This window comes from Ochotona princeps, chromosome 25, assembly GCF_030435755.1.
Source record: "Ochotona princeps isolate mOchPri1 chromosome 25, mOchPri1.hap1, whole genome shotgun sequence".
NCBI lineage: Eukaryota > Metazoa > Chordata > Mammalia > Lagomorpha > Ochotonidae > Ochotona > Ochotona princeps.
The window spans coordinates 3,876,081-3,901,892 of record NC_080856.1 but is presented as its reverse complement, the minus strand read 5'-3'; the positions used below and the strand labels follow the sequence as shown (position 1 = coordinate 3,901,892).

The window sequence follows — 25,812 nt, the reverse complement described above, 5'->3', positions numbered from 1 at the left end:
CAGTATCCTCAAGTCCCTGGCTGGAGCTGGGGCTAGGGGAGGGGGCTTCGGCCAGGCGCCGCCGCCCCGCCCCTCCCGTGGGCCGAGGGGCGGTGCGGGGCGGAGGCGGGGCTGCGGGGCTCGGGGCGGCCCCCGCCGCGGCCCGGGCGGCATTCCTGGGAGGCCGGCGCTCTGACGTGGAGCGGGGGGCCGCGGGCGAGCCGCTGGCGAGGGAGGTGGGGGCGGCGGCCCCGGGGGCTTCTTAAACCCCCCGGCCCGGCCTGGCCTGCACTTCGCCAGTACCGCTCTGCCCCCGGAGGGAGAGACGGAGAAAGAGGGAGAGAGAGGCCGAGCAGCCCGAGTCCTCGCCAAAGTCCCCCATCAAGCCAGGTCGTCCGAGAACTTGGAGAGATCCGCAGCGCCGGACAGAGCCCAGACGACACCCGCACCGCGCGCCCCGACGACAGCGCCCCGCGCAGCAGCCAGCATGATGAACAACAGCGGCTACGCAGACCCCGCCGGCTTCGGCCTGGGCGACGAGGCGGACGAGATGCCGTCCACCGAGAAGGACCTAGCGGAGGACGCGCCGTGGAAAAAGATCCAGCAGAACACTTTCACGCGCTGGTGCAACGAGCACCTCAAGTGTGTGGGCAAGCGGCTCACCGACTTGCAGCGCGACCTCAGCGACGGGCTGCGGCTCATCGCGCTGCTGGAGGTGCTCAGCCAGAAGCGCATGTACCGCAAGTTCCACCCGCGCCCCAATTTCCGCCAGATGAAGCTGGAGAACGTGTCCGTGGCCCTCGAGTTCCTGGAGCGCGAGCACATCAAGCTCGTGTCCATCGGTCAGTGCTAGTGCGGGCCACCCCGGGCACAGGCGTGGGGAGCGGGGGAGGGCTGCCCCGAGACCGCGGGCGACTGTCTGGTGTCCGCACTCCTTTTTGGGGGTGCCCCGAGCGAGGATCTAAGGGGGAGGATGGGGCTAGACCTCACCGACGCGGAGTGGGCGCGCGACACGGGCGCCGTACGCGCACTCTCTCCAGCCTGGAGAGGACAGGGCCAGGGCTCCCGACTGATGGCTGGGGGGCGGCGGCCCTGGTGCACACAGCTAATGGCTCCCAGCCCCCTCCGCAGGGCCCGGGGCAGGCTGAGCCAGGTGTCTGCCAGGAGAGCGGCGGGAGGCGCGCACGCAGCAGCTCCAGGGCTCAGGCCTCGGAAACCTAAAAAGGCACGGAGCAAGGGCTGGGAAGCCTTAACCCCTGCCTGCCCTCCCGGCTGAGCTGCTGCCTGCTGGGGAGTGGGTCCTGTCCCAGCCCACCCTGAGCCGGGGATTGGCTGGGCTGAAGGGTCGGGCGTCTGCGAGCCGGGGAGGGAAGGGCCTGTGGAAGGGAGGAAGTCTGAGCCTAACCAGATTTGGAAGGTGTGTCAGTGAGGGTGGGGGTGGGGAGGCACGTCGGCCCCGTCGGCCTGAGGGACCCCCCTCTCCTCAGCCCTGCCTGGCCCCTGGCACAGGAGGGGAGCCCTGGAAAGGGAACTCCACACAGGGCCAGGTGGGTCCCCAGTACACACAGACTAGCCCGGCACAAGTGGACATGTGTCTGTCCAACCCCCGCTCTCCCCACAGGGCCATCTCCAGGCCTCCTGAATTAGCAACTGAGGTCAGCGGGGGGGGGGGGGGGCTTTACCCCAAGTGCAGTGCCCTCCCTGGGCCTTACCTCGCCGATCCCAATACTGCCTCCCCCTGTAACCCCCTCCCTCCCCCACCCGCCCTGAGCAGCCGCCTGCCCCGGCCTGGAAATAGCCCTGTCTCCGTGACACAGCAGATGTCTCTGAGCTTTCCAGAAGGACAAGCCTGAGGGCAGGGGGTGGGGGCGGGGCGCTGGTGTGTGTGTGTGTGTGTGTGTGTGTGTGTGTGTGTGTGTGTGAGTGTGTAGCCAGGCCTGGAGCGGCTTGGGGGGCAGGTACCCTGCTAGTATCTGACAGGCAGCAGGACAGACTGTCCCAGGTGGGGTCTCCAAGGGACTCTGTGGAACGTGCTAGCCAACTGCTGCCCCTCCCCTGCTGGCTGCAGGGGGCTTGGGCCCCTGTCCAGGCCTCCTCCTTTCCCTGCCTACCTCTCCCCTCCCTCCGCCGATCCTGGAAGTAGGGGGTGGGCGGAGAGGGACTTGGCTGGACAGCTTTGAGGGGCCAGCTCAGAGCAGAGGGGGAAGGAGTCAGCTCTGGTTGGAGGGGGCGTGTGGGAAGTTCCCAGAGAGGAAGGGGAGCGGGGAGCTGGCCCGTTTGGGCCAAGTGGCTGGCTCACTGATGAGATAAGCTGTCAGCAGTTCAGCTGCTGCCCACAACTCCCCTAACCCCCCACCCCTGCCCCAGGTTTAGTGTGGGAAGGGGCTGTCCTGGGGGTTGCCACTCCCCCTCCACCACCACCCCAGTCCCCTCCTCCACCCCCCCCCCCCCCGCATTGTCTCAGGAACCAAAACCCAGCATCTGGATACCTGGGAGGGGTCAACAAGACCCCCTTTTTCCTGGAGAAGGGAAGTGAGGGTCCCTAGGGTAGGGAGCTAGGAATGGGGGAGGGTAGAGGCTGGGCTTAAAGGAGCCCCGTGCCCTTCCCTATCCCCATTACCCTCCCAGGCAGCCCTGTGCAGGCCCCCACTGCCCCCTCAAGCCCCTCTGAACAAAGAGGCCTAGCAGGCGGCTCTGTCCCGCAGCTGTTCCCCAGTTGCTAGTCCTTCTGGAGCCAAGAGCAGAGGGAGGGGCTGGGGGGGACAGCAGCTGTCCTGGTCTCTCCCTCAGCCCAGCCCTCTTTCCTCCCCACTGGAGGCCTGGGGTGGTCTCTGGGGCTTGCTCTGGGGTCCCTGCTACCCCTTTGGGGGTACCCCCAACTGGGAGAGGGGGTAACTGGCTTGAAGGCTGCTCAGGGAAAAGCAGCAGCTCCGTTGGTGGAGCTCCCTCTGCCTGGCCTCTGGTGGGGGCAGGAGAAGGAGGAAGGTCATTGCTCCCAGAGCAGGACTCTGGGCCCAAGCCCGGACCACTTGCTGTCTGGCCCAGGGCCAGTTGCTGGGGAGCAAGCTGTGGCTGCAGCAGATACAACTGATGCTCCCTCACCCACAAACACGTCCCCTCTGCACCCCGACAGCCTCCTCCCTCCAGGGCTGCCTCCCAGGGGCTGGCTTGCCCTTGGCCAGAAGCCTTTCTCAGGGGGTGTGCAGCTCAGTGGCAAAGGCTGAAGGCCATCAGGGGCACCCGTGGCATCCGGCCTGTGTGAAAGTAATGTGGGCCTGTGTGTGTGTGAGAGAGAGAGAGAGAGAGAGAGAGAGAGAGAGAGAGAGAGAGCGCGCGCAGGAAAGCAGGCAGCACCAGGGGGCCGACAGTGAGTGTGTCATGGAATCTGAGAGCTGCCAAGCCATTGTGCTGCCGAGGAGCCAGGGGAAAGGGGCGGGCTGGGGGGGAAGGAAGGATGAATCGGTGAGGGTGGAGAGGGGAGCCCCAGGGCCCTGGGCCAGGCAAACGCACATGGCTCCCTGGCAGGTGGGGGACACTGCCCGAGTTCCCCCAACCCCTTAGTCTCTCTCCTAACAGACACCCAAGACCTGGAGGAGGCAGAGAGGACAAGCTGTGTTGTAAGGGGGGAGTCTGGGCCCCACCCTCTCCCATCTCCCAGGCAACCTCAGTAAACATGGCTTGTCCTGTGTCCCCTCCCAGCCTCCTAGGGGCAAGCTCCAGGCCGGCCTTGTCCTTTGCAGAGCTGGTTCCAAAGGACTGCCCTCTGGCCCCACCCTCTGGGGCTGTTTAAGAAGGGAAGTGAGACCCCTTAACCTTAACCCTAACCCCTTAACCTGCCTCACAGGTGACAAGTGCAAGATGTCTTGGCTTGCGAGTCAGGGTTCTGTGTGGGTGACAACAGCACTCCCAAGCTGCCTCCTCCCCAGAACTGCTCCATTCCAAAAGGCCTTTCCAGTGTCTGGCATAGTCCAGGCTGAACCTGCCTCATCTCCCTCCCCCTCCCAATTGTAGCTTTTACAATATTCATCCAATTGGTATTTATGGAGGTGACCCTACCAAGTTGTAGGCGCTCAGCAAGGAAGGAAGGAAGGAAGAGGAGACCCAGCCTAGAGTGGAAGAAGCCAGACCCACAAAAGAAAGGTTTCTACTCTGTGATCCCACTTGGCTGTGACTAGTCTATGGGAATCAGTCTCTAGGGGTGCAGAGTGAGGGGCAGGACAGGCAGGAGGCAGGGAGGCCTTATAAAGGGGTGATGGATATGCTTGAGTCTTGCTTGTGGCTGTGGCTTCATGGGTAAGCCTGTTGTGAGGGCTGATCAGTCCTTACTCTCAAACCCGTGAAGCTGGTTGTGTGGCCCATGCACCTCGGTAAGGTACAGGAACTGAGCAGGTAGGAGACGGACTCGCGACTCGGGTCAGCGAGAGAAGCCGCACCCTAGAGCACCCAGTGTCTGAGCAGGTGATGCGTGAGGGGGCGGGGGCTCCAAGGGCAGGGGGCAGGCCGTAGGTGGGGGAGAGGGGGCCATCCTGAGTGGGTTGCCTGCCGTGCCCTGCAGACAGCAAGGCCATCGTGGATGGAAACCTGAAGCTCATTCTGGGGCTCATCTGGACCTTGATCCTGCACTACTCCATCTCCATGCCCATGTGGGAGGATGAGGACGACGAGGACGCCCGCAAGCAGACACCCAAGCAGCGCCTGCTGGGCTGGATTCAGAACAAGGTGCCGCAGCTGCCCATCACCAACTTCAACCGAGACTGGCAGGACGGCAAAGCCCTGGGCGCCTTAGTGGACAACTGCGCTCCTGGTGAGTGGGCTGGTGGGCACATCGCAGAGCCCCTGGTCTGGAGGGACAAGCAGGCATGAGCCCTCTGAGAGCCGGGGACCCGTTCCGGCCCTAGGGGTGAGGACCTCTTGGGCAAGACCCCTTGAGAAGGCGCTGGGAGCATCTTGGAGAAAGGATTGAGGCTCAGGATGATGTGGGATGAGGTTGGTGTGACCCAGCCCTGCCACTTTCTGGCTACAGTCTCTGACATGATGAGGTAGGGGCTAGACCAAGGCAGTGCAGGCAAAACCCCTCACCCCCATCACTGCCCACACCCCTGCCATGTCCAGTTCCCTTTCTGACCCTCGGTATGGGGTCAGCCGGGGAGCAGGGCGTGGAGGGAGCGGGAAGAGAGGGGTGCATGTTGCCTGGGAGGCATTCCCAGCTGCTGAACTATTGCCTGCAGCCAGTCAGCAGAGCTGCCAGCAATGAGCTCAGCTGCTCCAGCCACTCACGGATTCCACCCTTTCAGCCACCCCCTCCCCATCGAGGCATGGCACCTACCCTTTCCAGTGCTGACAGCCCGGACAGGGCACCCTGCCACCATGCACCCCCCTTGCGGCATGGCCTCGGAGCTGCCTTGTATTCTTCCCCGAGGCCAGGCTCTCGACAGCTGTGGCAAAAAAATCATCCTTTCCCCTAAGAGGTCCTTCCATGCCTCAGTTTCCCCAGGTGGACAGTTAGGGAGAGGTAGCTCTTATGTCCTCAGGCTTGGCATGAGAAGAGCTTAGAACACTGGGACTTCTGGAGGATGAGGCCTCTGCGGGACAGGGACCCTGAACTCTGTGTACCCTTGAACAGGAGAAGAAGGGTCTGGTAGGAGTGGAGACGGGGCAGTGCTATCATGGGGGGGTCAGTGTCCAGGGGCCAGGGCAGATAGGAGGCTGGCTGGCAGGGCTGGTGCCAGCAAGGGCTGCGGTGCCTCTGCTTGCCCACTGGTGGCTCAGCAGGTGTATGCAGCAGTGGGCGGTGACAGCAGGAACCTGGCGGGTCCGAGTTGGAGCTGATTGGAAAGGGGTGTGAGCCTCCGCCCCCGCCATCTGCTGAGGAAGTGGGAAGAATTGGTGCTCCAGGCTCTAGCTGAGCAGCTTCCCTCTCACCGCCATCTCTGCAGGTCTCTGCCCGGACTGGGAGGCCTGGGACCCCAACCAGCCCGTGCAGAACGCCCGGGAAGCTATGCAGCAGGCTGACGACTGGCTCGGAGTACCCCAGGTGTGCTCACGGAAGGGTTGCTGTGGGGCACAGGCGCTTGGTGACAAGGGAGAGATCGGGTCTCTGGGGTACCTGGTTCGAGAAGTCCCCTTCCTCCTTACAAACTGTTTTCCTGACATGTGACAGGTGATTGCCCCTGAGGAGATTGTGGACCCCAACGTGGATGAGCACTCTGTCATGACCTACCTGTCCCAGTTCCCCAAAGCCAAGCTCAAACCTGGGGCCCCTATCCGCTCCAAGCAGCTGAACCCCAAGAAGGCCATCGCCTATGGGCCTGGTACGTGCCACCCTCCCCTGGCCAGCCCTGTAAGGCTGGTTCCGCGTGTTTGTGTGGGTGTGTGTAGGAGCACAGGGGAGTGCTCTGGGTGACCTGGCCCCACTTCTGCCCGTCAGGCATCGAGCCCCAGGGCAACACTGTACTGCAGCCCGCCCACTTCACCGTGCAAACCGTGGATGCTGGCTTAGGCGAGGTGCTAGTCTACATCGAGGACCCAGAGGGTCACACGGAGGAGGTAGGGCGAAGCCTGGGGGAGCCATGGGATCGGTACCCTTCCCGCTGCCGCCCTTCATCAGGAAAGGCCCGAAGGTGGCTGTTGGAGCCACTCAGCATGCTGTGAAGGCCAATCAGCATGCTGCGGGGGTCAGGAAGGGCTACGACCACCGTGGTGTTCAAACTGTCCCCCTTCCGACAGGCCAAGGTGGTTCCCAATAATGACAAAGACCGCACCTATGCTGTCTCCTATGTGCCCAAGGTCGCTGGGTTGCACAAGGTATGTCCTATAGAACACCCTGCCCTTCCTGCTGCTCACCTCTGCAGCTCTGGCCAAAGCACTCTGCTCTCAGGCTGCTCCCCGTCCACACCCCTTCCCATCACAATTGTTCTCCCAGAAGCTCATGTGTGACCCCTGATCCCAGGTGACTGTCCTCTTTGCTGGCCAGAACATTGAGCGCAGCCCCTTCGAGGTAAATGTGGCCATGGCCCTAGGGGATGCCAACAAGGTCTCGGCCCATGGCCCTGGCCTGGAACCTGTGGGCAACGTGGCCAACAAGCCCACCTACTTCGACATCTACACCGCAGGTAAGGGTGGTGGTGGCGGTGGCAGGCAGGAGCTGGAGCCGGGAAGGCAAGGCTGTGTGGTATCAGGACCAGGGTGTCACTGGAGCCAGGGACATTGACTGCCTTTGCCCACGACAGGGGCGGGCACAGGTGATGTCGCCGTGGTGATCGTGGACCCCCAGGGCCGGCGGGACACTGTGGAAGTGGCCCTGGAGGACAAGGGCGACAGCACGTTTCGCTGCACCTACAGGCCAGTGATGGAGGGGCCGCACACGGTGCACGTGGCCTTTGCCGGTGCACCCATCACCCGCAGCCCTTTCCCCGTCCACGTGGCAGAAGGTGAGGGCTCTCCGGCGTTGCTTCGTCCCTCGCCGTCACCTTGGGCTGGGAGCATTGCCAGGCACATCTCTGCGTCTGAGGACTTATGGGCTGTGACACACTACATCCGCAGGCTCCGGGGGTGGGGGCAGCCAAGGAGGGGGTCTGGGCACACTGCGTCCGCACCGTGTGCACCTGCCCAGCCCAAGGTAGCTGGGCCCAGTGAGAAGAGGGTGCAGAAGCCATGAGGAAGGCTTACAGATAGGGGCCACCACCATGAAGGGGTTGAGGGGAAGTGACAAGACCATGTGGGAGAAAAGGACATACTCGGTGAGCTCTGGCCTTATTTTCTGTGGCATGCCCAGATGGGCTGCCTGTTTGGTGGCACTCACATGGGCTCCATGCCAGGCTGAGGCCCCTGCTGTTGCGCCCCCAGCTGAGGTCCTTGGCCTGCCTGTGTGCGGGACAGAACAGCTCTTGTCCCACGGCCCTGCAGGATGCTCTGGACGCACTTCACTCCCAGGGTGACTACACTGGCTCTGAGAAGGCCTGGGTGACTGTGGCTGAATGAGCTCTTGGGTGTGGATCAGGGGCCTTCCGCGTTGCTCTTAGCCCACTCCCAGCCCACATTCAGATGCACCTCTGTCCCAAATGCAAGGCTGGGAGAAACCCAGCAGGAAGAATTTTCTGGAAACCAGCTCCCTGCCTAGTACAGCTGCCAGCAGCCCCATTGTGGGGGGGATAAGAGGAAGTGTCCAGAACAGGGCTAAGGCTGTGGCTGGGCCCCTCCAACACCCCCTTACCTCTCTTCCTTCCCACTCCCCTCCTACAGCCTGTAATCCTAACGCCTGCCGGGCTACTGGGCGGGGCCTGCAGCCTAAGGGTGTACGCGTGAAAGAGGTGGCAGACTTCAAGGTGTTCACCAAGGGTGCTGGCAGCGGAGAGCTCAAGGTCACAGTCAAGGGGCCAAGTGAGTGCCAGGGCCTGGGAGACACGGGCATGGTGCAGGGAGAGGCAGCACAGGGTGGGGGTGAGGCTGAAGCAGGTAGGGGAGGGGGAAGGGTGTGACCCGATGTGGCAGGATGGGGCAGGGTCTGATCCCTGAGGACAGGGGCAACGGACCTCAGACACCTGTGCCCAGTTAGCAGGCTGTCTGAGGCTCCCCTACCCGTCTTCCCCCCAACACTGCTCTGGACTGTTAAGCACCAAGTTGACATCCAGGGAGAATGTCCCTTCCCCCTGGGACACAGTTCCAAAGGGGCTGACAGAATTCTGGCTTCCATCCTCCCTGCTCCTACTTCCCGCAGAGGGTACAGAGGAGCCGGTCAAAGTGCGGGAGGCCGGGGACGGTGTGTTTGAGTGCGAATACTACCCTGTGGTACCCGGAAAGTATGTAGTGACCATCACATGGGGCGGCTATGCCATCCCCCGCAGGTGAGCACCTTCCCCTTGCCACCCCTTTGTGTCCCGGGTGTGTGTGTGCTATGGAATGGGAGCGGGTAGGGGGCCTTCCCAGTACTAATACCAGCTCCTCTTGGGATCTCCAGCCCCTTTGAAGTCCAGGTGAGCCCTGAGGCAGGGATGCAGAAGGTTCGGGCCTGGGGGCCTGGTTTGGAGACTGGCCAGGTGGGCAAGTCGGCCGACTTCGTGGTGGAGGCCATTGGTACAGAGGTGGGGACACTGGGTAAGTGGTGAGCTGTGGCAGCAGGTGGGACTTGAGCAGGGGCTGGGGGACTTTCTCAATGTTCAGGGTGCTTCTGTGTGACCTCATCCTCTCACCCTACACCCCCAGGCTTCTCCATTGAGGGGCCATCACAAGCCAAGATTGAGTGTGATGACAAGGGGGACGGCTCCTGTGATGTGCGGTACTGGCCCACGGAGCCCGGGGAGTACGCCGTGCATGTCATCTGTGACGATGAAGACATCCGTGACTCGCCCTTCATCGCCCACATCCGGCCAGCCCCACCTGACTGCTTTCCGGACAAGGTATGGCCCTGCTCCTACAGGCTATCCTAGCCGGGGGGGCTAGCTGATCACCCACAGTCTCTAACCCAGCTCTCTCTCTCTTTCCTTCCTCCACTTCATAGGTGAAGGCCTTTGGCCCTGGCCTGGAGCCCACTGGCTGCATCGTGGATAAGCCTGCCGAGTTCACTATCGATGCCCGCGCCGCTGGCAAGGGAGACCTGAAGCTTTATGCCCAGGTGGGACATGGCCTGGCCTCTGCTGCCCCTCACTAACCCCTGCAGGGTGGGAAGTTGTAATAGCATCACAGAAAGTCAGGCAGGGCTGGAAGATCTGGGGACAATCGGAAATGTTTTCTTAGGATAAAACGCCTTTTTGTAAGGTGCACCTGATTTTTTTAACTAAGATGTTAACAAGATGCTCAGTTTGGTGTTTGATGTGCCCTGAAAGGTGAACGAGTGTGTTCCAGGATCCTGGAGGGTGACCCACCCCTCACAGACCCAGCCTCGGGCTGGGTCTCCTGCCTCCCAGGGTAGGCCCTGGACATGGGAGCACCTGGCCCTAGTCTCTTGTGACATGATCCGCATCAGGTCCTTGGGGTGGAAAAGGCACAGGCGCCTGGCCCGGCCGTGGCCAGCAGAGGGCGCTGCGGGGTGCTCTGAAAGACCACTAACACCTTGCTGGCCACTGATGCTTGCAGGACGCCGACGGCTGCCCCATTGACATCAAGGTGATCCCCAACGGCGACGGCACCTTCCGCTGCTCCTACGTGCCCACCAAGCCCATCAAGCACACCATCATCATCTCCTGGGGCGGCGTCAACGTGCCCAAGAGCCCCTTCCGGGTGCGCCCTACAAGCCCTGCCCTGCCTGTTGGACAAGAGGCACCATACAGGAGGCCCAAGTCCTCAACACTCCCTCCTCCCACTATTGCCACTGGGGCTGGGGAGGGGAGCTGGCTGCCAGGGTCCTAGCCTCAGGCCAGGGTCACTGAGTGGGGGCAGTCCTGGAGCAGGGAGCGGCCAGGCTGAGCATGGACCATTCCCTGCAGGTGAACGTGGGAGAGGGTAGTCACCCGGAACGGGTGAAGGTGTACGGCCCCGGTGTGGAGAAGACTGGCCTCAAGGCCAATGAGCCCACTTACTTCACCGTGGACTGCAGCGAGGCTGGCCAAGGTGCGAGGATCCGGGAGGCCCCTGTAGGAGGCAGGGTGGGCTGGGAGGTGGCTGGGCACCCACTCATGGCCTCTGCCTGCCTGTCTGTTAGGTGACGTGAGCATTGGCATCAAGTGCGCTCCCGGTGTGGTGGGCCCTGCAGAGGCTGACATCGACTTTGATATCATCAAGAACGACAATGATACCTTCACTGTCAAGTACACGCCCCCTGGGGCCGGCCACTACACCATCATGGTGCTGTTTGCCAACCAGGTACCCTGGTCCTCGGCCTGCCCAGCTCCCGAATGAAGCCATAGGGCAGTGGGAGGCAGAGGCTCTGTCCCAGGCCACCTCATCCATGTGGTGTCCCTTGGGCATCCATCCTGAGCCAGCATGGGGGATGTGGTTTCTCTGCAGGGTCCTGACCGAGCCTCTTCCCCATACAGGAGATCCCTGCCAGCCCCTTTCACATCAAGGTGGACCCATCCCATGATGCCAGCAAGGTCAAGGCCGAGGGCCCTGGACTGAATCGCACGGGTAGGTGTCTAAGGAGAGAGGCCATGGCAGGGGTGAGTGGGGTTGAGGCAGCCAGCAGGCCCTCATCACTGTTCTCTGGTTGGACACCCCACCCCACTCCAGGTGTGGAAGTGGGCAAGCCCACTCACTTCACGGTGCTGACCAAGGGAGCTGGCAAGGCTAGGCTGGACGTGCACTTTGCTGGGTCAGCCAAGGGTGAGGCTGTGAAGGACTTTGAAATCATAGACAACCACGACTACTCCTATACCGTCAAGTACACTGCTGTTCAGCAGGTGTGTCCTGGGCCTGCCTGGGGCTCTGGCTGTCCCTCCTCCAACCTCGGGTGGTCCCTGGCTCCTGCTTGCCTCCCATCCTCTCCTGGGGAATCCCTCTTGGAGGTGCCTTGGAGGGTTCCCTCAGCCCCAGGGAGTTGCTATAGGATGTGCATGTGCCACCCAGCTCTGACCTCCTGTTGTACCTTGTAGGGCAACATGGCAGTGACAGTGACCTATGGTGGGGACCCTGTCCCCAAGAGCCCTTTTGTGGTGAACGTGGCACCTCCACTGGACCTCAGCAAAGTTAAAGTTCAAGGCCTCAACAGCAGTAAGTGGGGCAGGAGCTGCCCTGCGGAGGGAGTGAGGGCTGTTGGGATGGGCTCAGCCGGGGTCCCTGCTCACAGCCACCCTTGTGCTGCCCGCAGAGGTGGCTGTGGGACAGGAGCAGGCATTCTCCGTGAACACACGCGGGGCTGGCGGTCAGGGCCAGCTGGATGTGCGCATGACATCACCTTCCCGCCGACCCATCCCCTGCAAGCTGGAGGCCGTGGGCGGTGCCGAAGCCCAGGCGGTGCGCTACATGCCCCCTGAGGAGGGACCCTACAAGGTGGATATCACCTACGACGGCCACCCAGTGCCTGGCAGCCCCTTTGCTGTGGAAGGTGTCCTTCCCCCAGATCCCTCTAAGGTGAGGAGTTCAGGGCTGTGACTGAGTCACGGGGACAGAGGCCAAAGGGATTCAGGCACCTGGGGTGGGTACAGCACAGAACCCAGGGCCAAGGCCATTTCCACCCAGGACTTGTCTTGGCGATGATTTAGCTGTAAAGAGCCTGCCCTTGGGACAAATTGCTTCTCCTGTCCACATCTGCATCTCCTTCTAGAATTGTTGGACTTGGTCGGCGGTAGTTACTTCCCCGGCAAGGGGGAGGGGTTCTTGGGAGAGCGGGAGTCAGGAACTGACACATCTGCTTCCCTCCCCGTAGGTCTGTGCTTACGGCCCTGGTCTCAAAGGAGGGCTGGTGGGCACCCCTGCCCCATTCTCCATCGACACCAAGGGCGCCGGCACAGGTGGCCTGGGGCTGACCGTGGAGGGTCCCTGCGAGGCCAAGATCGAGTGCCAGGATAATGGCGACGGCTCGTGCGCCGTCAGCTACCTGCCCACAGAGCCCGGCGAGTACACCATCAACATTCTGTTTGCTGAGGCCCACATCCCTGGCTCGCCTTTCAAGGCCACTGTACGGCCCGTGTTCGACCCCAGCAAGGTGCGGGCCAGTGGACCCGGCCTGGAGCGCGGCAAGGCGGGCGAGGCAGCCTCCTTCACCGTGGACTGCTCAGAGGCGGGGGACGCCGAGCTGACCATCGAGATCCTGTCGGACGCTGGGGTCAAGGCTGAGGTGCTGATCCACAATAACGCCGATGGAACCTATCACATCACCTACAGCCCCGCCTTCCCTGGCACCTACACCATCACCATCAAGTATGGGGGCCACCCCGTGCCCAAATTCCCCACCCGCGTTCATGTGCAGCCTGCCGTGGACACAAGCGGCGTCAAGGTCTCGGGGCCTGGAGTGGAGCCACACGGTGAGTGAGGGAGGCAGGGGTCCAGAGGGCAGGAGGCGAGTAGTGTAGACTAGGGGTTCTAAAGGCAGTCTTAGGGGCCAGATACCCCCCCAGGAGGAGCCTAGACATGAGAGCAGGGCCTGGAAGTGGCATTTGTCCCTGGATATATTTCTGGGGAGATCCTGCTCGTCCAGAAAAGCTAAGCATTCTGCCCCAGCAAACACAGAGGGAGAAGCTTTGCGGGTAGCCAGCTGCCGGAGGTCAAGAAGGGTGGCTTGATGGGGCTCCCAGTAGGGGCGCCACCTTCAAGGCCCCCGGGATGCCCAGTGGAGACAGAATGGAGAGGGCAATGAGGGCTGGGGCTGTGGCCGAGGCTTCCCGCTCCCAGGGGAGTGGGGAGGATGCCCTGGTCCTGCCTGGCTGAGAACCTGCAGAGTCTTGGAGGGGAAGGCTGCCCCGTCCCACACTAAACACGCATCTCCTGGGATGCAGGTGTCCTGCGGGAGGTGACCACCGAGTTCACCGTGGACGCAAGATCCCTGACAGCCACGGGAGGCAACCACATCACGGCACGAGTCCTCAACCCCTCGGGCGCTAAGACGGACACCTACCTGACAGACAACGGTGACGGCACCTACCGCGTGCAGTACACAGCTTATGAGGAAGGTGAGAGGCCCGCTTGGGGCAGCCAGGGATAGGTGAGGGTGCCACTCCCTCCGCGGCTGACTCTGGCGTTGGCTTCCAGGTGTGCATCTGGTGGAGGTCCTGTACGATGACGTGCCCGTGCCCAGGAGCCCCTTCCGAGTGGGCGTGACAGAGGGCTGTGACCCCACCCGTGTGCGGGCCTTCGGGCCGGGTCTGGAGGGTGGCTTGGTTAACAAGGCCAACCGCTTCACGGTGGAGACCAGGTATTCCGACCCTGACGTGACCCTGACCTGAGGCTGTGACCACCCTCACCTCCACCCCATCCTCTCTTGGGGGTCTCATCAGCAGCAAGTCAGCCCCTGTGGCCAGCCCTTCCTTCTGCTCCCCACTCCCTTTCCCGCCCTTGCCCCTTCCCTCAGCTGAAGGAAGACTGTCCTGTCCTTGTAGGGGCGCAGGCACCGGGGGCCTAGGTCTGGCCATCGAGGGCCCCTCTGAAGCTAAGATGTCCTGTAAGGACAACAAGGACGGGAGCTGCACTGTGGAGTACATCCCCTTCACCCCAGGGGACTACGACGTCAACATCACCTTTGGCGGGCGGCCCATCCCAGGTGGGCAACGGGGGGCTTGGAGGGGTCGGGCAGGCTGCGGCAGGCAGCCAACTTCATGGGGAGAGGAGGCGCCGGAGCTTGGCTGGCTGTGGACGATGGCAGACAGGGCACCCTACAGCAGGGAGGACAAGAGGCAGGACTGCGGTGGTGCCAGCTCCTCCAGTTCATTCTCAAAGGCCCCTTCCCTGGAGCGCAAGGCCGTGCTGCCCTTGCTGTGGGGCTGGCCGCTCAGACACTGGCCTTTTGGGGACGGTCTAGCCACTTGTTCTCCTTGCCAACAGAGGGCGCCGCTGTACTCCTGCAGGCCCAGCTACCACGTTTTCTCTATCAGCCACAATGTCAGAACTACGTCTTCTTGTATATGTTTTTTTTTTTTTTAATTTGTTTTTAAATCTGTTTCTTTGAAAGCACAGTCATAGAGAGAAAAGGAGAGGCAGAAATCGCCCATCTAGGGGTGGGCCAGGCTGAAGGGCCAGCCTCGACTGCTTTCCCAGGAGCATTAGCAGGGAGCCGGATTGGAAATGGAGCATCCTGGGACTTGAAGCAACACCCGTGTGGGATGCTGGCACTGCAGACACAGGCTTAACCTGCCTGCACTTTATTTTTTAAACAAATATTCCACTTTTAGTAATTTCTTCATTTGGGAAGGTTTAACCTCACCCAATGGGAGAGTTTTACGCAGCCTCCGTGTGAAGCCATGTTCACTGGTTCTTGTCTGCATGTTTCCAGCAGGTTCCCCGGTGCTGCGGGCCTCTCGCAGGCAGGGGGACTTCCTTGGCGCCAGGCCCCCATCCTAGCAGGTGAGTGGGAGCTGAAGTCTTTCTCCTTGCAGGAAGCCCATTCCGTGTCCCCGTGAAGGACGTGGTGGACCCTGGGAAGGTGAAGTGTTCAGGGCCGGGACTGGGAGCTGGTGTCCGGGCCCGGGTACCCCAGACCTTCACCGTGGACTGCAGTCAAGCTGGCCGGGCCCCCCTGCAGGTGGCGGTGCTGGGACCCACAGGTACAGGCCGTGTGAGGCAACATGGGGGGAAGTGAGGGGTGGGTGCTGGATACCAGAAGGCCCTGCTGACTCCGCTCGCCCTGTCTAGGTGTGGCTGAGCCTGTGGAGGTGCGTGACAATGGGGATGGCACCCACACTGTCCACTACACCCCTGCCACGGACGGACCCTACACGGTGGCCGTCAAGTACGCTGACCAGGAGGTACCACGCAGGTGAGACCCCGCCTTGGGTTCCCAGCTCTATGGCTGGGCGCTGGAGTCACTGCGGGGGCCTGGGGAGGGGGCCCTGTCCACTGCCTGAGCCTCCCTGTGCCCCATCCTGCTGCTCCCTGGCCCTGGGGGTGGCACAGCCAGGACAAGGCATCATCCAGAGCCCCCCTCCACAGGGTCTCCGTGGGGATGGAGAAACTGCTCAGGTTATGTCCCCAGGGGTCCCCGGAAGACTCGGGGTGTGGTCTGGCCCTAAGGAATGGAATTTCCTCCATGTCCCAGAGTCCTCCCTCTGCATGCACCCACTTGGGAGGGCTCCAGGCTGGCATACAGGGAGAACACACTCCAGCTAATAGTCCATCTCTTCTGCCACCTTCCCCAGCCCCTTCAAGATCAAGGTGCTGCCTGCCCACGATGCCAGCAAGGTGCGGGCCAGCGGCCCTGGCCTCAACGCCTCTGGCATCCCAGCCAGCCTGCCCGTGGAGTTCACCATCGACGCCCGGGATGCCGGGGAGGGGCTGCTCACTGTCCAGATCCTGGTGGGTGGACACACAGCCCACCCTCTCACCCCCTGGGGCAGGCCACGGGCAGCACAGGTGAGAGCTGACTGCTGTCTGCTTCTCCGCGTCCCAACACCAGGACCCGGAGGGTAAGCCCAAGAAGGCCAACATCCGGGACAACGGGGACGGCACCTACACTGTGTCCTACGTGCCGGACATGAGCGGCCGCTACACCATCACCATCAAGTATGGCGGTGATGAGATTCCCTACTCACCCTTCCGCATTCACGCCCTGCCCACTGGGGATGCCAGCAAGTGCCTTGTCACAGGTAGGCACCTTCCCCGCCACCCCTCCCATGCTCCGCCTACCGCCTCCCCCTTGAGTGCTTCCAAACTCCTCCGGGCCTGACACCCAGGGCAGCCCCTCGACCCTTCCCCGCCTCCCTGTCCCGCGTCCCTCCCCCACCCCCAATGCTCACACTCTTCTTTATTTCCAGTGTCCATTGGAGGCCACGGCCTGGGTGAGTGCCTTCCTCCTGTTACTAGGGGCTGAGGTGCTCAGGGGCAGCCGGGAAGGGCCAGAATTGGGCACGGGGACCCAAAAGCCCTGACCTGACTCTTCCACCCTCTGCAGGTGCCTGTCTGGGTCCCCGCATCCAGATTGGAGAGGAGACGGTGATCACGGTGGACGCCAAGGCAGCAGGCAAGGGGAAGGTGACATGCACGGTGTCCACCCCAGACGGGGCAGAGCTCGACGTGGACGTGGTGGAGAACCATGATGGTACCTTTGACATCTACTATACGGCGCCCGAGCCGGGCAAGTACGTCATCACCATCCGCTTCGGGGGCGAGCACATCCCCAACAGCCCCTTCCACGTGCTGGTGAGTCCCACGGAGGTGGCAGAGCCAGGTTGGGTGGCTGCAGGGGCGGGACCCGGGGCCCACTTAGCTGCCATCGAGGGAGCCCAGAAGAAGCTGTCCCTGTACGTGCTGGGGGACCCTTGGGGAGGAAAGGAGCACAACGCTGCCACCCACCAGTCTGGCAGAGTGTAGCGGCTCTGCTCCTGGCCCCTGCGTGGGGCCGAGCACTGAGCACTTCCAGTCTGCCCCATCCTGTGTCCTCCGCCTCTTCCCCATGCCTTACCTCCCCAGGCGTGTGAGCCCCTGCCGCCCGAGGAGGAACCTTCCCAGGTGCTGCCCCTGCGCCAGCCCGGCGCCCCTCCCCGGCCCGGCTCACACTGGGTACTGCCGCCTCCCGCTGGCGCAGCCTCCTTCTCGCCTGCCTTCATCTCTTCTTCCTGTCTCTCCGCAGCAGACGGGGCTGGGGCTTGGTTTTAGTGGTGGTAGTGGTGGTGGGAGAGACCTCCTGGGGGAGGAGACAGGAGTCAGGGAGCCCCCCCGCGGGACTCGGTGCCCACCTTTCCTGCTGCAGGCTGTTCTTGTTTCCCGTTAAGCCTCTTGCTCCTTCCTTCATTCTCTGCAAGTGAAGTCGCGGCTTGGGGTCAAGTTTCTGAAGGCCCTCCCCCAGGTGATGACTGTCGGCCCTCACCTCCCCACCCCTGTAGGCCACGGAGGAGCCAGTGGTGCCTGTGGAACCCCTGGAATCCATGCTGAGGCCCTTCAACTTGGTCATCCCCTTCACCGTGCAGAAAGGGGAGCTCACAGGTAGGGCCCTGGGGACCCTAGGCGGGAGGCAGAGCCCCTCTTTTAGGCCCCACCACCTTTTCCTGGCAATGAGAACTGGGTGTCCAGAGAGGCCAGAGGGAGCTAGCCAGTGTCACACAGCAAGTTGCAGGGGGGGCAGGCTGGAGCTCGGGCTGTTTGCACCCCTGGGGCAGCTACATCCCACTGCCCCCCACTGACTGCTATAGGCCTCTGGGGGTAGAAGCAGAGCCAGGAGTGCAGGGTGGGGCAGCAGAGCAAAGCAGGGCAGCCCCGCCCCCCAGCCCCCATGTAACTGTGTCTACTCCGTAGGGGAGGTGCTCATGCCATCCGGGAAAACAGCTCGGCCCAACATCACCGACAACAAGGACGGCACCATCACGGTGAGGTACGCGCCCACCGAGAAAGGCCTGCACCACATGGGCATCAAATACGATGGCAACCACATTCCTGGTGAGTGGGGCTGGCTGGGGTGCCAGGGCTAGGGTGGGCATGGCACAGGAACTGTGGTGGTTTCCATGCTGCCTCCCTCCCCTGAGCAGGTGTTGTGGACATGCCCTGGAGGTGCTGGGCAGGCTTACTTAGGTCCCGGGGAAGGCAGGCTTCCATGAGCCAAACCTCCGTGGCCAAGCCGGAGCTCTCAGCATAGAGCCTGCTGGGAGATATCTGCTGATCTAGCACCCCCGTCTGCCTGCCCCCAGGGAGCCCCTTGCAGTTCTACGTGGATGCCATCAACAGCCGCCATGTCAGTGCCTACGGGCCAGGTCTGAGCCACGGCACGGTCAACAAGCCAGCCACCTTCACTATTGTCACCAAAGATGCTGGGGAAGGTGAGGGGAGGCGAGCTGCAGGGGGTTGGGTGCAGAACTGGGGGCAGAATCTGTGATCTCAACCCCACTTTCAACCTCACCTTCATCTCCACCTGCAGGGGGTCTGTCACTGGCCGTGGAAGGCCCCTCCAAGGCAGAGATCACTTGTAAGGACAACAAGGACGGGACCTGCACCGTGTCCTACCTGCCCACAGCACCCGGGGACTACAGCATCATCGTACGCTTCGATGACAAGCACATCCCAGGCAGCCCCTTCACTGCCAAGATCACAGGTGGGGGGAAATGTGTGCAGGCAGACACAGGTTCATGGCCTCTCTGGGTCATCTGGAATAAATGCAAGGCACACTGCAGACTCCGCCACAGACAGGAAGCCACTTGGGCACTTTGCAACCCCTTGAGGGTGGGGGTGTCAAGGATTCTGTGGACAGATGAGAAGACCTGTGCCCCCAAGGCTGAGCCGCTCACTTAGAGGGAAGGCCCAGCCTAGCATCTGGGTGATGCAGGATTCAGACAGGCTCAGAATCTCCGTTTTAGCCCAGGCGGATCTGGGTATCTGCTGGGTTGCGGGGCCTATGTGAATGCAGACTCTGCCTTCCAAGGCTGCCAGTGCATTCGGTCCCGCATGGTCAGCCCGGAGCAGGTTTCCCAAGTCCCATGAGGGCAGGACCCACCTGGAGTCACAAATCCCCATGCCCCGCCCCCGTCACAGGGGATGACTCCATGAGGACGTCCCAGCTGAATGTGGGTACCTCCACGGATGTGTCCCTGAAGATCACGGAGAGCGACCTGAGCCAGCTGACTGCCAGCATCCGGGCCCCCTCGGGCAATGAGGAGCCCTGCCTGCTGAAGCGCCTGCCCAACCGGCACATTGGTGAGCTGAGCGCCAGGCCAGGCAGGGAGGTGGCCCAGAGGGGCATGCTGCTCCTGATCTGCCTTCCCTCCCCACAGGAATCTCCTTCACCCCCAAGGAGGTGGGGGAGCATGTGGTGAGTGTGCGCAAGAGCGGCAAGCACGTCACCAACAGCCCCTTCAAGATCCTGGTGGGGCCGTCGGAGATCGGTGACGCCAGCAAGGTGCGCGTCTGGGGCAAGGGGCTCTCCGAGGGACAGACCTTCCAGGTGGCTGAGTTCGTCGTGGACACTCGGAATGCTGGTACTTTCTCCCCACCTTCTTCCCTCAAGACCCCCTTCCAGCCGGCACCACTGGTGGCTCTTGTCCTGCCCAGCACCCCTAGCCACACCTGGGCTTACTCACTGATGGGACTCACAGTCCTGGCCCTTCAGTGGGAGATGACTGTCCCCAGGTGAGGGCTTCCAGGGTTGCACTGGGTTAGTCCCACCTTTGCTTGCTGGAAATCCCAGAAGCCCGGCTTAGGGACTTGTTTCTAGGCTGCCTATCCCATGGCCCTCGTCCTGGGTCAGCACTTGGCTCACCCCTCCGCCTCCCACTGTGCCTTCTGCCTTACTGGCTGTGGTGCACCCTGTATGCCCATTCTGGGTGGATCCTACAGCTAGGGGCGGGGAGAGCAGGGAGGCATAGGTGGCACAGAATGAGGCCAACATGTCCCCTCCCTGTTCTGCCAGGTTACGGAGGCTTGGGACTGAGTATCGAAGGGCCCAGCAAGGTGGACATCAACTGTGAGGACCTGGAGGATGGCACGTGCAGAGTCACCTACTGTCCCACCGAGCCTGGCACGTACATCATCAACATCAAGTTTGCTGACAAGCATGTGCCAGGTGAGGCCGAGGGGCACTTACCAAGGCCGTGCAGGATGACAGCAGTGGTGACCTGAGGGGACCTGACTCCCATCTCCCACTGCAGGAAGCCCCTTCACAGTGAAGGTGACTGGCGAGGGCCGCATGAAGGAGAGCATCACGCGGCGCAGGCAGGCCCCGTCCATTGCCACCATCGGCAGCACCTGTGACCTCAACCTCAAGATCCCAGGTACTTGCTGCGGAGGGTCTGGGTGGGTCAGAGTGGTGCTGCTGCAGAGGCCAGGTGGTGGCCTGGGTCTCCCTGCTCCTCTCACCCTGGCTTTCTGGCATCTGTCTCCTCCCAACAGGCAACTGGTTCCAGATGGTGTCTGCCCAGGAGCGCCTGACGCGCACCTTCACACGCAGCAGCCACACATACACTCGCACAGAGCGCACGGAGATCAGCAAGACACGTGGTGGTGAAACAAAGCGCGAGGTGCGAGTGGAGGAGTCCACCCAGGTCGGCGGGGACCCCTTCCCCACCGTCTTCGGGGACTTCCTGGGCCGGGAGCGGCTGGGCTCCTTCGGCAGCATCACACGGCAGCAGGAAGGTGAGCCTGGCTCCAGCTCAGCTAGGGAATAGGGTGACATTGCCCAGGGACTCCACCATACCCCAGCCGAGACAGGTCAGGCCTGGTCTGGAGGAGGAAGTAGGGAGGCTGGAAATGGCCCCGCAGTCACATTGATTCCCCTCTGCCCACCACACCCCTGCAGGTGAGGCCAGTTCTCAGGACATGACCGCGCAAGTGACCAGCCCGTCGGGCAAGACGGAAGCTGCTGAAATCGTCGAGGGGGAGGACAGCGCCTACAGCGTGCGCTTCGTGCCCCAGGAGATGGGGCCCCACACGGTCACCGTCAAGTACCGTGGGCAGCATGTGCCTGGCAGCCCCTTTCAGTTCACCGTAGGCCCCCTGGGTGAAGGTGGAGCCCACAAGGTGCGGGCCGGAGGCACAGGGCTAGAGCGAGGTGTGGCCGGTGTGCCAGGTGAGGGGCCTGGGCCAGGGGGTGCCGGGAGCTGGGCTGGGGTCTGGGTGCCCAGTGTAAGGGGCAGTGATGCTCAAGCCCCATTCCTGCCCTGCCTTTCTGCATCCAGCTGAGTTCAGCATCTGGACCCGCGAGGCGGGCGCTGGGGGCTTATCCATCGCCGTGGAGGGCCCTAGCAAGGCGGAGATCGCATTTGAGGACCGCAAAGATGGCTCCTGTGGCGTCTCCTATGTGGTCCAGGAACCAGGTGCGGGGACCGGGGAAGCTGGGCCTGTCTGACCTTCCAGACTGGGTTTGTGCTCACTGGCCAGGCAGAAGATACTTGGGACTGTAGGCTTCCCTGTCACCTGGGTTCCCCACCGCTCCTCGGCCCTGTCCTCTTCCACCCCAAGAACCCTAGGGGGATTCAGCCCAAGGTGGGCATGGCCTCTGCTGACCAGTCCGTCCACCCCAGGTGACTACGAGGTCTCCATCAAGTTCAACGATGAACACATCCCCGACAGCCCCTTCGTGGTGCCTGTGGCCTCCCTCTCGGATGACGCTCGCCGTCTCACCGTCACCAGCCTCCAGGTGTGTGGCTTGGCGGTGGCCTTGGGAGGACCAGCTGGCTAAGACCCCTGCATGGCTATACAGATGGCACTGGAGAGAGGCAGCCCCTGCCTCTAGTCGGGTCTGGGGGCTGGGGCCAGTGTTGCTGACAGGACCGCGAGAGCTGCATCAGGCTGCAGAGAAGACGGCTTCAGCCATGGACCGACCAGGATGCTGAGCCTTCTTCTGTGGTCTTTGCAGGAAACAGGACTCAAGGTGAACCAGCCAGCATCCTTCGCAGTGCAGCTGAATGGTGCCCGGGGTGTGATTGACGCCAGGGTGCATACGCCCTCCGGGGCCGTGGAGGAGTGCTACGTGTCTGAGCTGGACAGTGGTGAGCCAATGGGCCTGCGCCTTGCCAATCCTCACCTGGACAGGACCCTGTGGAGAGGGGCAGGGAAGGAGATGGCTCACCCATCCACCCTCTGCCCACAGACAAGCACACCATCCGCTTCATCCCCCATGAGAATGGCGTCCACTCCATCGATGTCAAGTTCAATGGCGCCCACATCCCTGGAAGTCCCTTCAAGATCCGTGTTGGGGAGCAGAGTCAGGCCGGTGACCCAGGCCTGGTGTCAGCCTACGGTCCTGGCCTCGAGGGGGGCACCACCGGTGAGTACAGGGTGCAGGCACGCGTTGTTCTGCCTTGCCCTGGGGGAGGCAGGGCCTGTGCTTGCTGAGCACACCCCCCCACCGCCCCGTACTCACTGCCTTGCTCCCTCTGGCCCCCAGGCGTGTCGTCAGAATTCATCGTGAACACCCTGAATGCTGGCTCAGGAGCCTTATCTGTGACCATCGATGGCCCCTCCAAGGTGCAGCTGGACTGTCGGGAGTGTCCCGAGGGCCACGTGGTCACGTACACTCCTATGGCCCCTGGCAACTACCTCATTGCCATCAAGTATGGTGGCCCCCAGCACATCGTGGGCAGCCCCTTCAAGGCCAAGGTCACAGGTGAGTACCCCAGAGTGCTGAAGGAAGTCCACTTGACCCAGTCCACGCTGCAGCCAGCCCAGCCTGCCCAGCTTTGGCCATTTACATTCCCACAGTGCTGGCAAGTGGCTGGGGACAGAGGTGGGCCTGGCTGTACCCCGCACACCTCCCATGGAGTCCTGTAGGATCTTTATAAATCCAGGCCTCTTTTGCGTTTTCACCTGTAGCGGCTCCCTGTTGAACTTTCCCCCACTCCCTGCCCCGGCTGTCCTACACTTGTTTCCAAGAAGGGACAGTGACTGTTTAGCCAAAGCTGCCTGAAGGAGCCCCTGGGTGGGTGTTCCTTTGGCAAAGCATCTTCCTCCGCCAGCTAACCTGAGTCGCCCGACAGGGCCTGAAGGGGTGAGAGACGGGAGCCATCAGGGCTCCCACACCTAAGGGGAGAGCGAGTTGTGCCTTGGGCATGGCTCTGGCATGGCCTTTGCTCCTAGAATATAGAGCTGAGGACAGGAAGTGGGCAGGCAGGCAGTGCCCCCTCCGGGCAGGGCGGGCAGAAGCTGCCAGTCAGCTGAGGGCCCACTGCCTAGGGAAGGGCAGGAAGCCCCCTCTGAGCGGCTTGTGACCCCACTTGGCCCCTCAGGTCCCCGGCTGTCTGGAGGCCACAGCCTTCACGAGACATCCACAGTCCTGGTGGAGACCGTGACCAAGTCATCGGCCAGCCGGGGCTCCAGCTCCAGCTCCATCCCCAAGTTCTCCTCGGATGCCAGCAAGGTGGTCACGCGGGGCCCTGGGCTGTCCCAGGCCTTCGTGGGCCAGAAAAACTGCTTCACCGTGGACTGCAGCAAAGCAGGCAAGCCTGGACAGGGTCCCCCTGGGGTGGGCTCGCCTTGGTGGATCAGGGGAGGCTGGCGGTAGAGGGGTGGGAGCGAGCCACCACAGAGGGGGCTGGCGTTAAATGTGTCTGCCTCTGCCTCCTCTCCAGGCACCAACATGATGATGGTGGGTGTGCACGGGCCCAAGACCCCCTGCGAGGAGGTGTATGTGAAGCACATGGGGAACCGGGTGTACAACGTCACCTACACTGTCAAGGAGAAAGGGGACTACATCCTCATTGTCAAATGGGGCGATGAGAGCGTGCCCGGAAGCCCCTTCAAGGTCAACGTGCCCTGAATCCCGGAAGTGCCTCCCCCAGCCTCCGCCCCCTCCTCCGGCCAGACACACACACATGCATGCACACAGACACGCACGCAGACACAGACTCTCATCAGCACCCACGCTGGGTGTGAGGGAAGCGCTGCTGTGTCCCTCAACAAGATGGGCCCCCTCTAGAAGGCAGTGGCCTGAGGACCACCGACTGGGCCAAGGCCAGTGGGGAGGCCTGGTGCTGGTGTGTGTGTGTGTGTGTGTGTGTGTGTGTGTGAGAAGAGTCACCCTCAAACCAACTGCTGGCCTTGGGTGCAGTGGGGGTGGAGACCCCGCCTCCAAGGACTGTACCTGGCCCTTCTGTGAAGACTTGGAAAAGCAAGTACAATCAGAGAATAGCCCCCGGGCAAGCCACGCGTGGACTGGCTGTGAGCCACGCAACCCTGCCCGGTCAGGCTCCCTGGGGACTGATTTCTCTCCATTTCCTTCTTTCTTTTTTCTTTCTTTCTTTTTTTTTTTTTTTTTTTTTTTTACGGTTGCACAGCTGTGCCCCATGAGGGGCCTTTTTTGTACACACTGCGAGGCCCAGCTTCCTGGGGGAACTTTTTGCACATGTGTTGTGGCTCATCTGGGAGCTGTTCTGGTGGGAAAACTCCAAATAAAATGTGGCTGTCGCAGAGGCTCGGCTGGTTCTGCGGGTGTGCGCTCAGGGGTGAGGCTGGCAGGGTGCTGGCCGCCTTCCAGCCTCTTGACCCTGGAGACCAGAGGCTGAATCACCGAGGCCCAAGCCGTGCTCAGTCCGGGTTCAGAGAGCTGGAGGAGGGGTGGTGGCCAGTCAGGGTGGAGTTGGAGGAATGGTGGTGGCCAGTTGAGTGGGGCTTTTGGAGCCTGTCCCAGAGGCCAGGGGCAGCTCTGCCTGGCCTCAGGCATGTTCCAGTTAGGACCTGAAGTGGGTGCTGGCTCGGGAATGCTCCCCACCCCACAGGCAAGAGGAGCTGTGCCTGGCCTCACCTTGGTCCTGGCCAGCTCCCTGTGGCCCACCCTGCATGCTGTAGCTACTGCAGTATCGCGTCGAAGGGGCTATGCCCCACTGCACAGGGCAGCTCTCAGGCCTTTCTAGAGGTTCCCTGTCGCTCCTGGCCACAGCCCAGGCGCTCACGGCCCTCGCCAGCTTCCCCACCAGGGTAATTCAGGAAGTGTGCCCACTGCTCCACTGCACTGTCCACCTCCGACCCCTCCTCTGGGCCCTAGATTCTCCCAGCCCCCATCCTGCTGTTGGCCAACAGGAAGCTCCCTGGGGCAGCAACCCAGCCACCATGGCCCACCTGGGCCGCATCCACCACCCTCATCTCCGCCCACACCCTCGTAGCCACCAGATGGCTTCTGACTGAGAAGCCCTTCTGTAGGTGCTGACAAACAAGGACAAGAACACCTGAGGGGCCGGGCTGGGCCAGCGCACAGCTCACTACAGGCACCTGCTGCTGCTCTATGCCGGTCCCTTGGGACTGTGGCACGAGGTGACTGCAGCTGCCGGCCAGGCCCTCCTCACCCCACACTCAGCAGCTGGCCTGGCCCCTCCCTCCGCTTCCAGCTTCTCTCTTCCTCGGCGGAGATGGAGGGACTTTCCCCTCTCCTTCCTCTTGCTCTGTATCCTGCCCCTCGGGGTCCTCCCAGGAGCCTCCCTATTGTGTGCCCACCTACACCCTCGGTCCTGCAGGAAGCTCCTGAGCACGCACGGCCTCACCTCTCACCAGGCCTGCATCCTCGGCCCCCAGTGTGTAGTGGACATGGTGACATCTCTGTTCCTTACTGGACCGGACAAGCCCACTGCGGCACTGCTTGCTTGCCTTTGGTTATGATTTATTAATTTTTATGGAAAGGCAGATTTACAGAGAGAAGGACAGACACAGAGAGAGATCTCCCATGCCCTGGTTTACTCCCTAAGCGTCACAACAGCTAGAGCTGAGCTGATCAGGAGCCAGGAGCTTCTTCCGGGTCTCGCGTACAAATGCAGGATCCCATCCTCCACTGTTTTCCCAAGCGGCAACCAGGGAGCAGGACGGGAAATGGAGCAGCCGGGACACAAAGTGGCGCCCATATGGGAG

The 25,812-nt window shown here is 62.2% G+C and overlaps 2 protein-coding genes across 3 annotated transcripts in view; one reads left to right on the top strand and one right to left on the bottom strand.

Annotated features, from left to right (window-relative positions):
* TNPO3 (transportin 3) overlaps positions 1-25,812 on the bottom strand; it is a 184,774-nt gene that overhangs the window by 19,045 nt on the left and 139,917 nt on the right. The gene's annotated exons all lie outside the window — the stretch shown is intronic.
* FLNC (filamin C) lies at positions 146-23,822 on the top strand. 2 transcript variants are annotated; one of them, XM_004592519.2, is made up of 48 exons: positions 146-821; positions 4,535-4,783; positions 5,916-6,013; positions 6,140-6,290; positions 6,407-6,525; positions 6,706-6,783; positions 6,929-7,091; positions 7,209-7,409; positions 8,221-8,358; positions 8,696-8,822; positions 8,936-9,072; positions 9,181-9,374; positions 9,476-9,589; positions 10,051-10,194; positions 10,401-10,524; positions 10,616-10,776; positions 10,950-11,040; positions 11,143-11,312; positions 11,505-11,622; positions 11,720-11,982; positions 12,278-12,875; positions 13,347-13,520; positions 13,600-13,762; positions 13,947-14,107; positions 14,940-15,107; positions 15,196-15,319; positions 15,699-15,855; positions 15,956-16,145; positions 16,314-16,337; positions 16,451-16,698; positions 16,969-17,058; positions 17,382-17,481; positions 17,791-17,931; positions 18,180-18,308; positions 18,407-18,580; positions 19,018-19,179; positions 19,257-19,460; positions 19,892-20,044; positions 20,130-20,252; positions 20,371-20,613; positions 20,777-21,046; positions 21,156-21,293; positions 21,501-21,616; positions 21,836-21,968; positions 22,070-22,246; positions 22,367-22,585; positions 23,205-23,414; positions 23,547-23,822. In XM_004592519.2, the coding sequence occupies exons 1-48, from the start codon at positions 467-469 to the stop codon at positions 23,732-23,734; spliced, it is 8,172 nt and encodes a 2,723-aa protein (XP_004592576.2). In that variant the 5' UTR covers positions 146-466; the 3' UTR covers positions 23,735-23,822. The 2 variants fall into 2 exon arrangements, with proteins under 2 accessions (XP_004592576.2, XP_004592577.2); XM_004592520.2 differs by lacking the exon at positions 16,969-17,058 and having other exon boundaries at positions 147-821.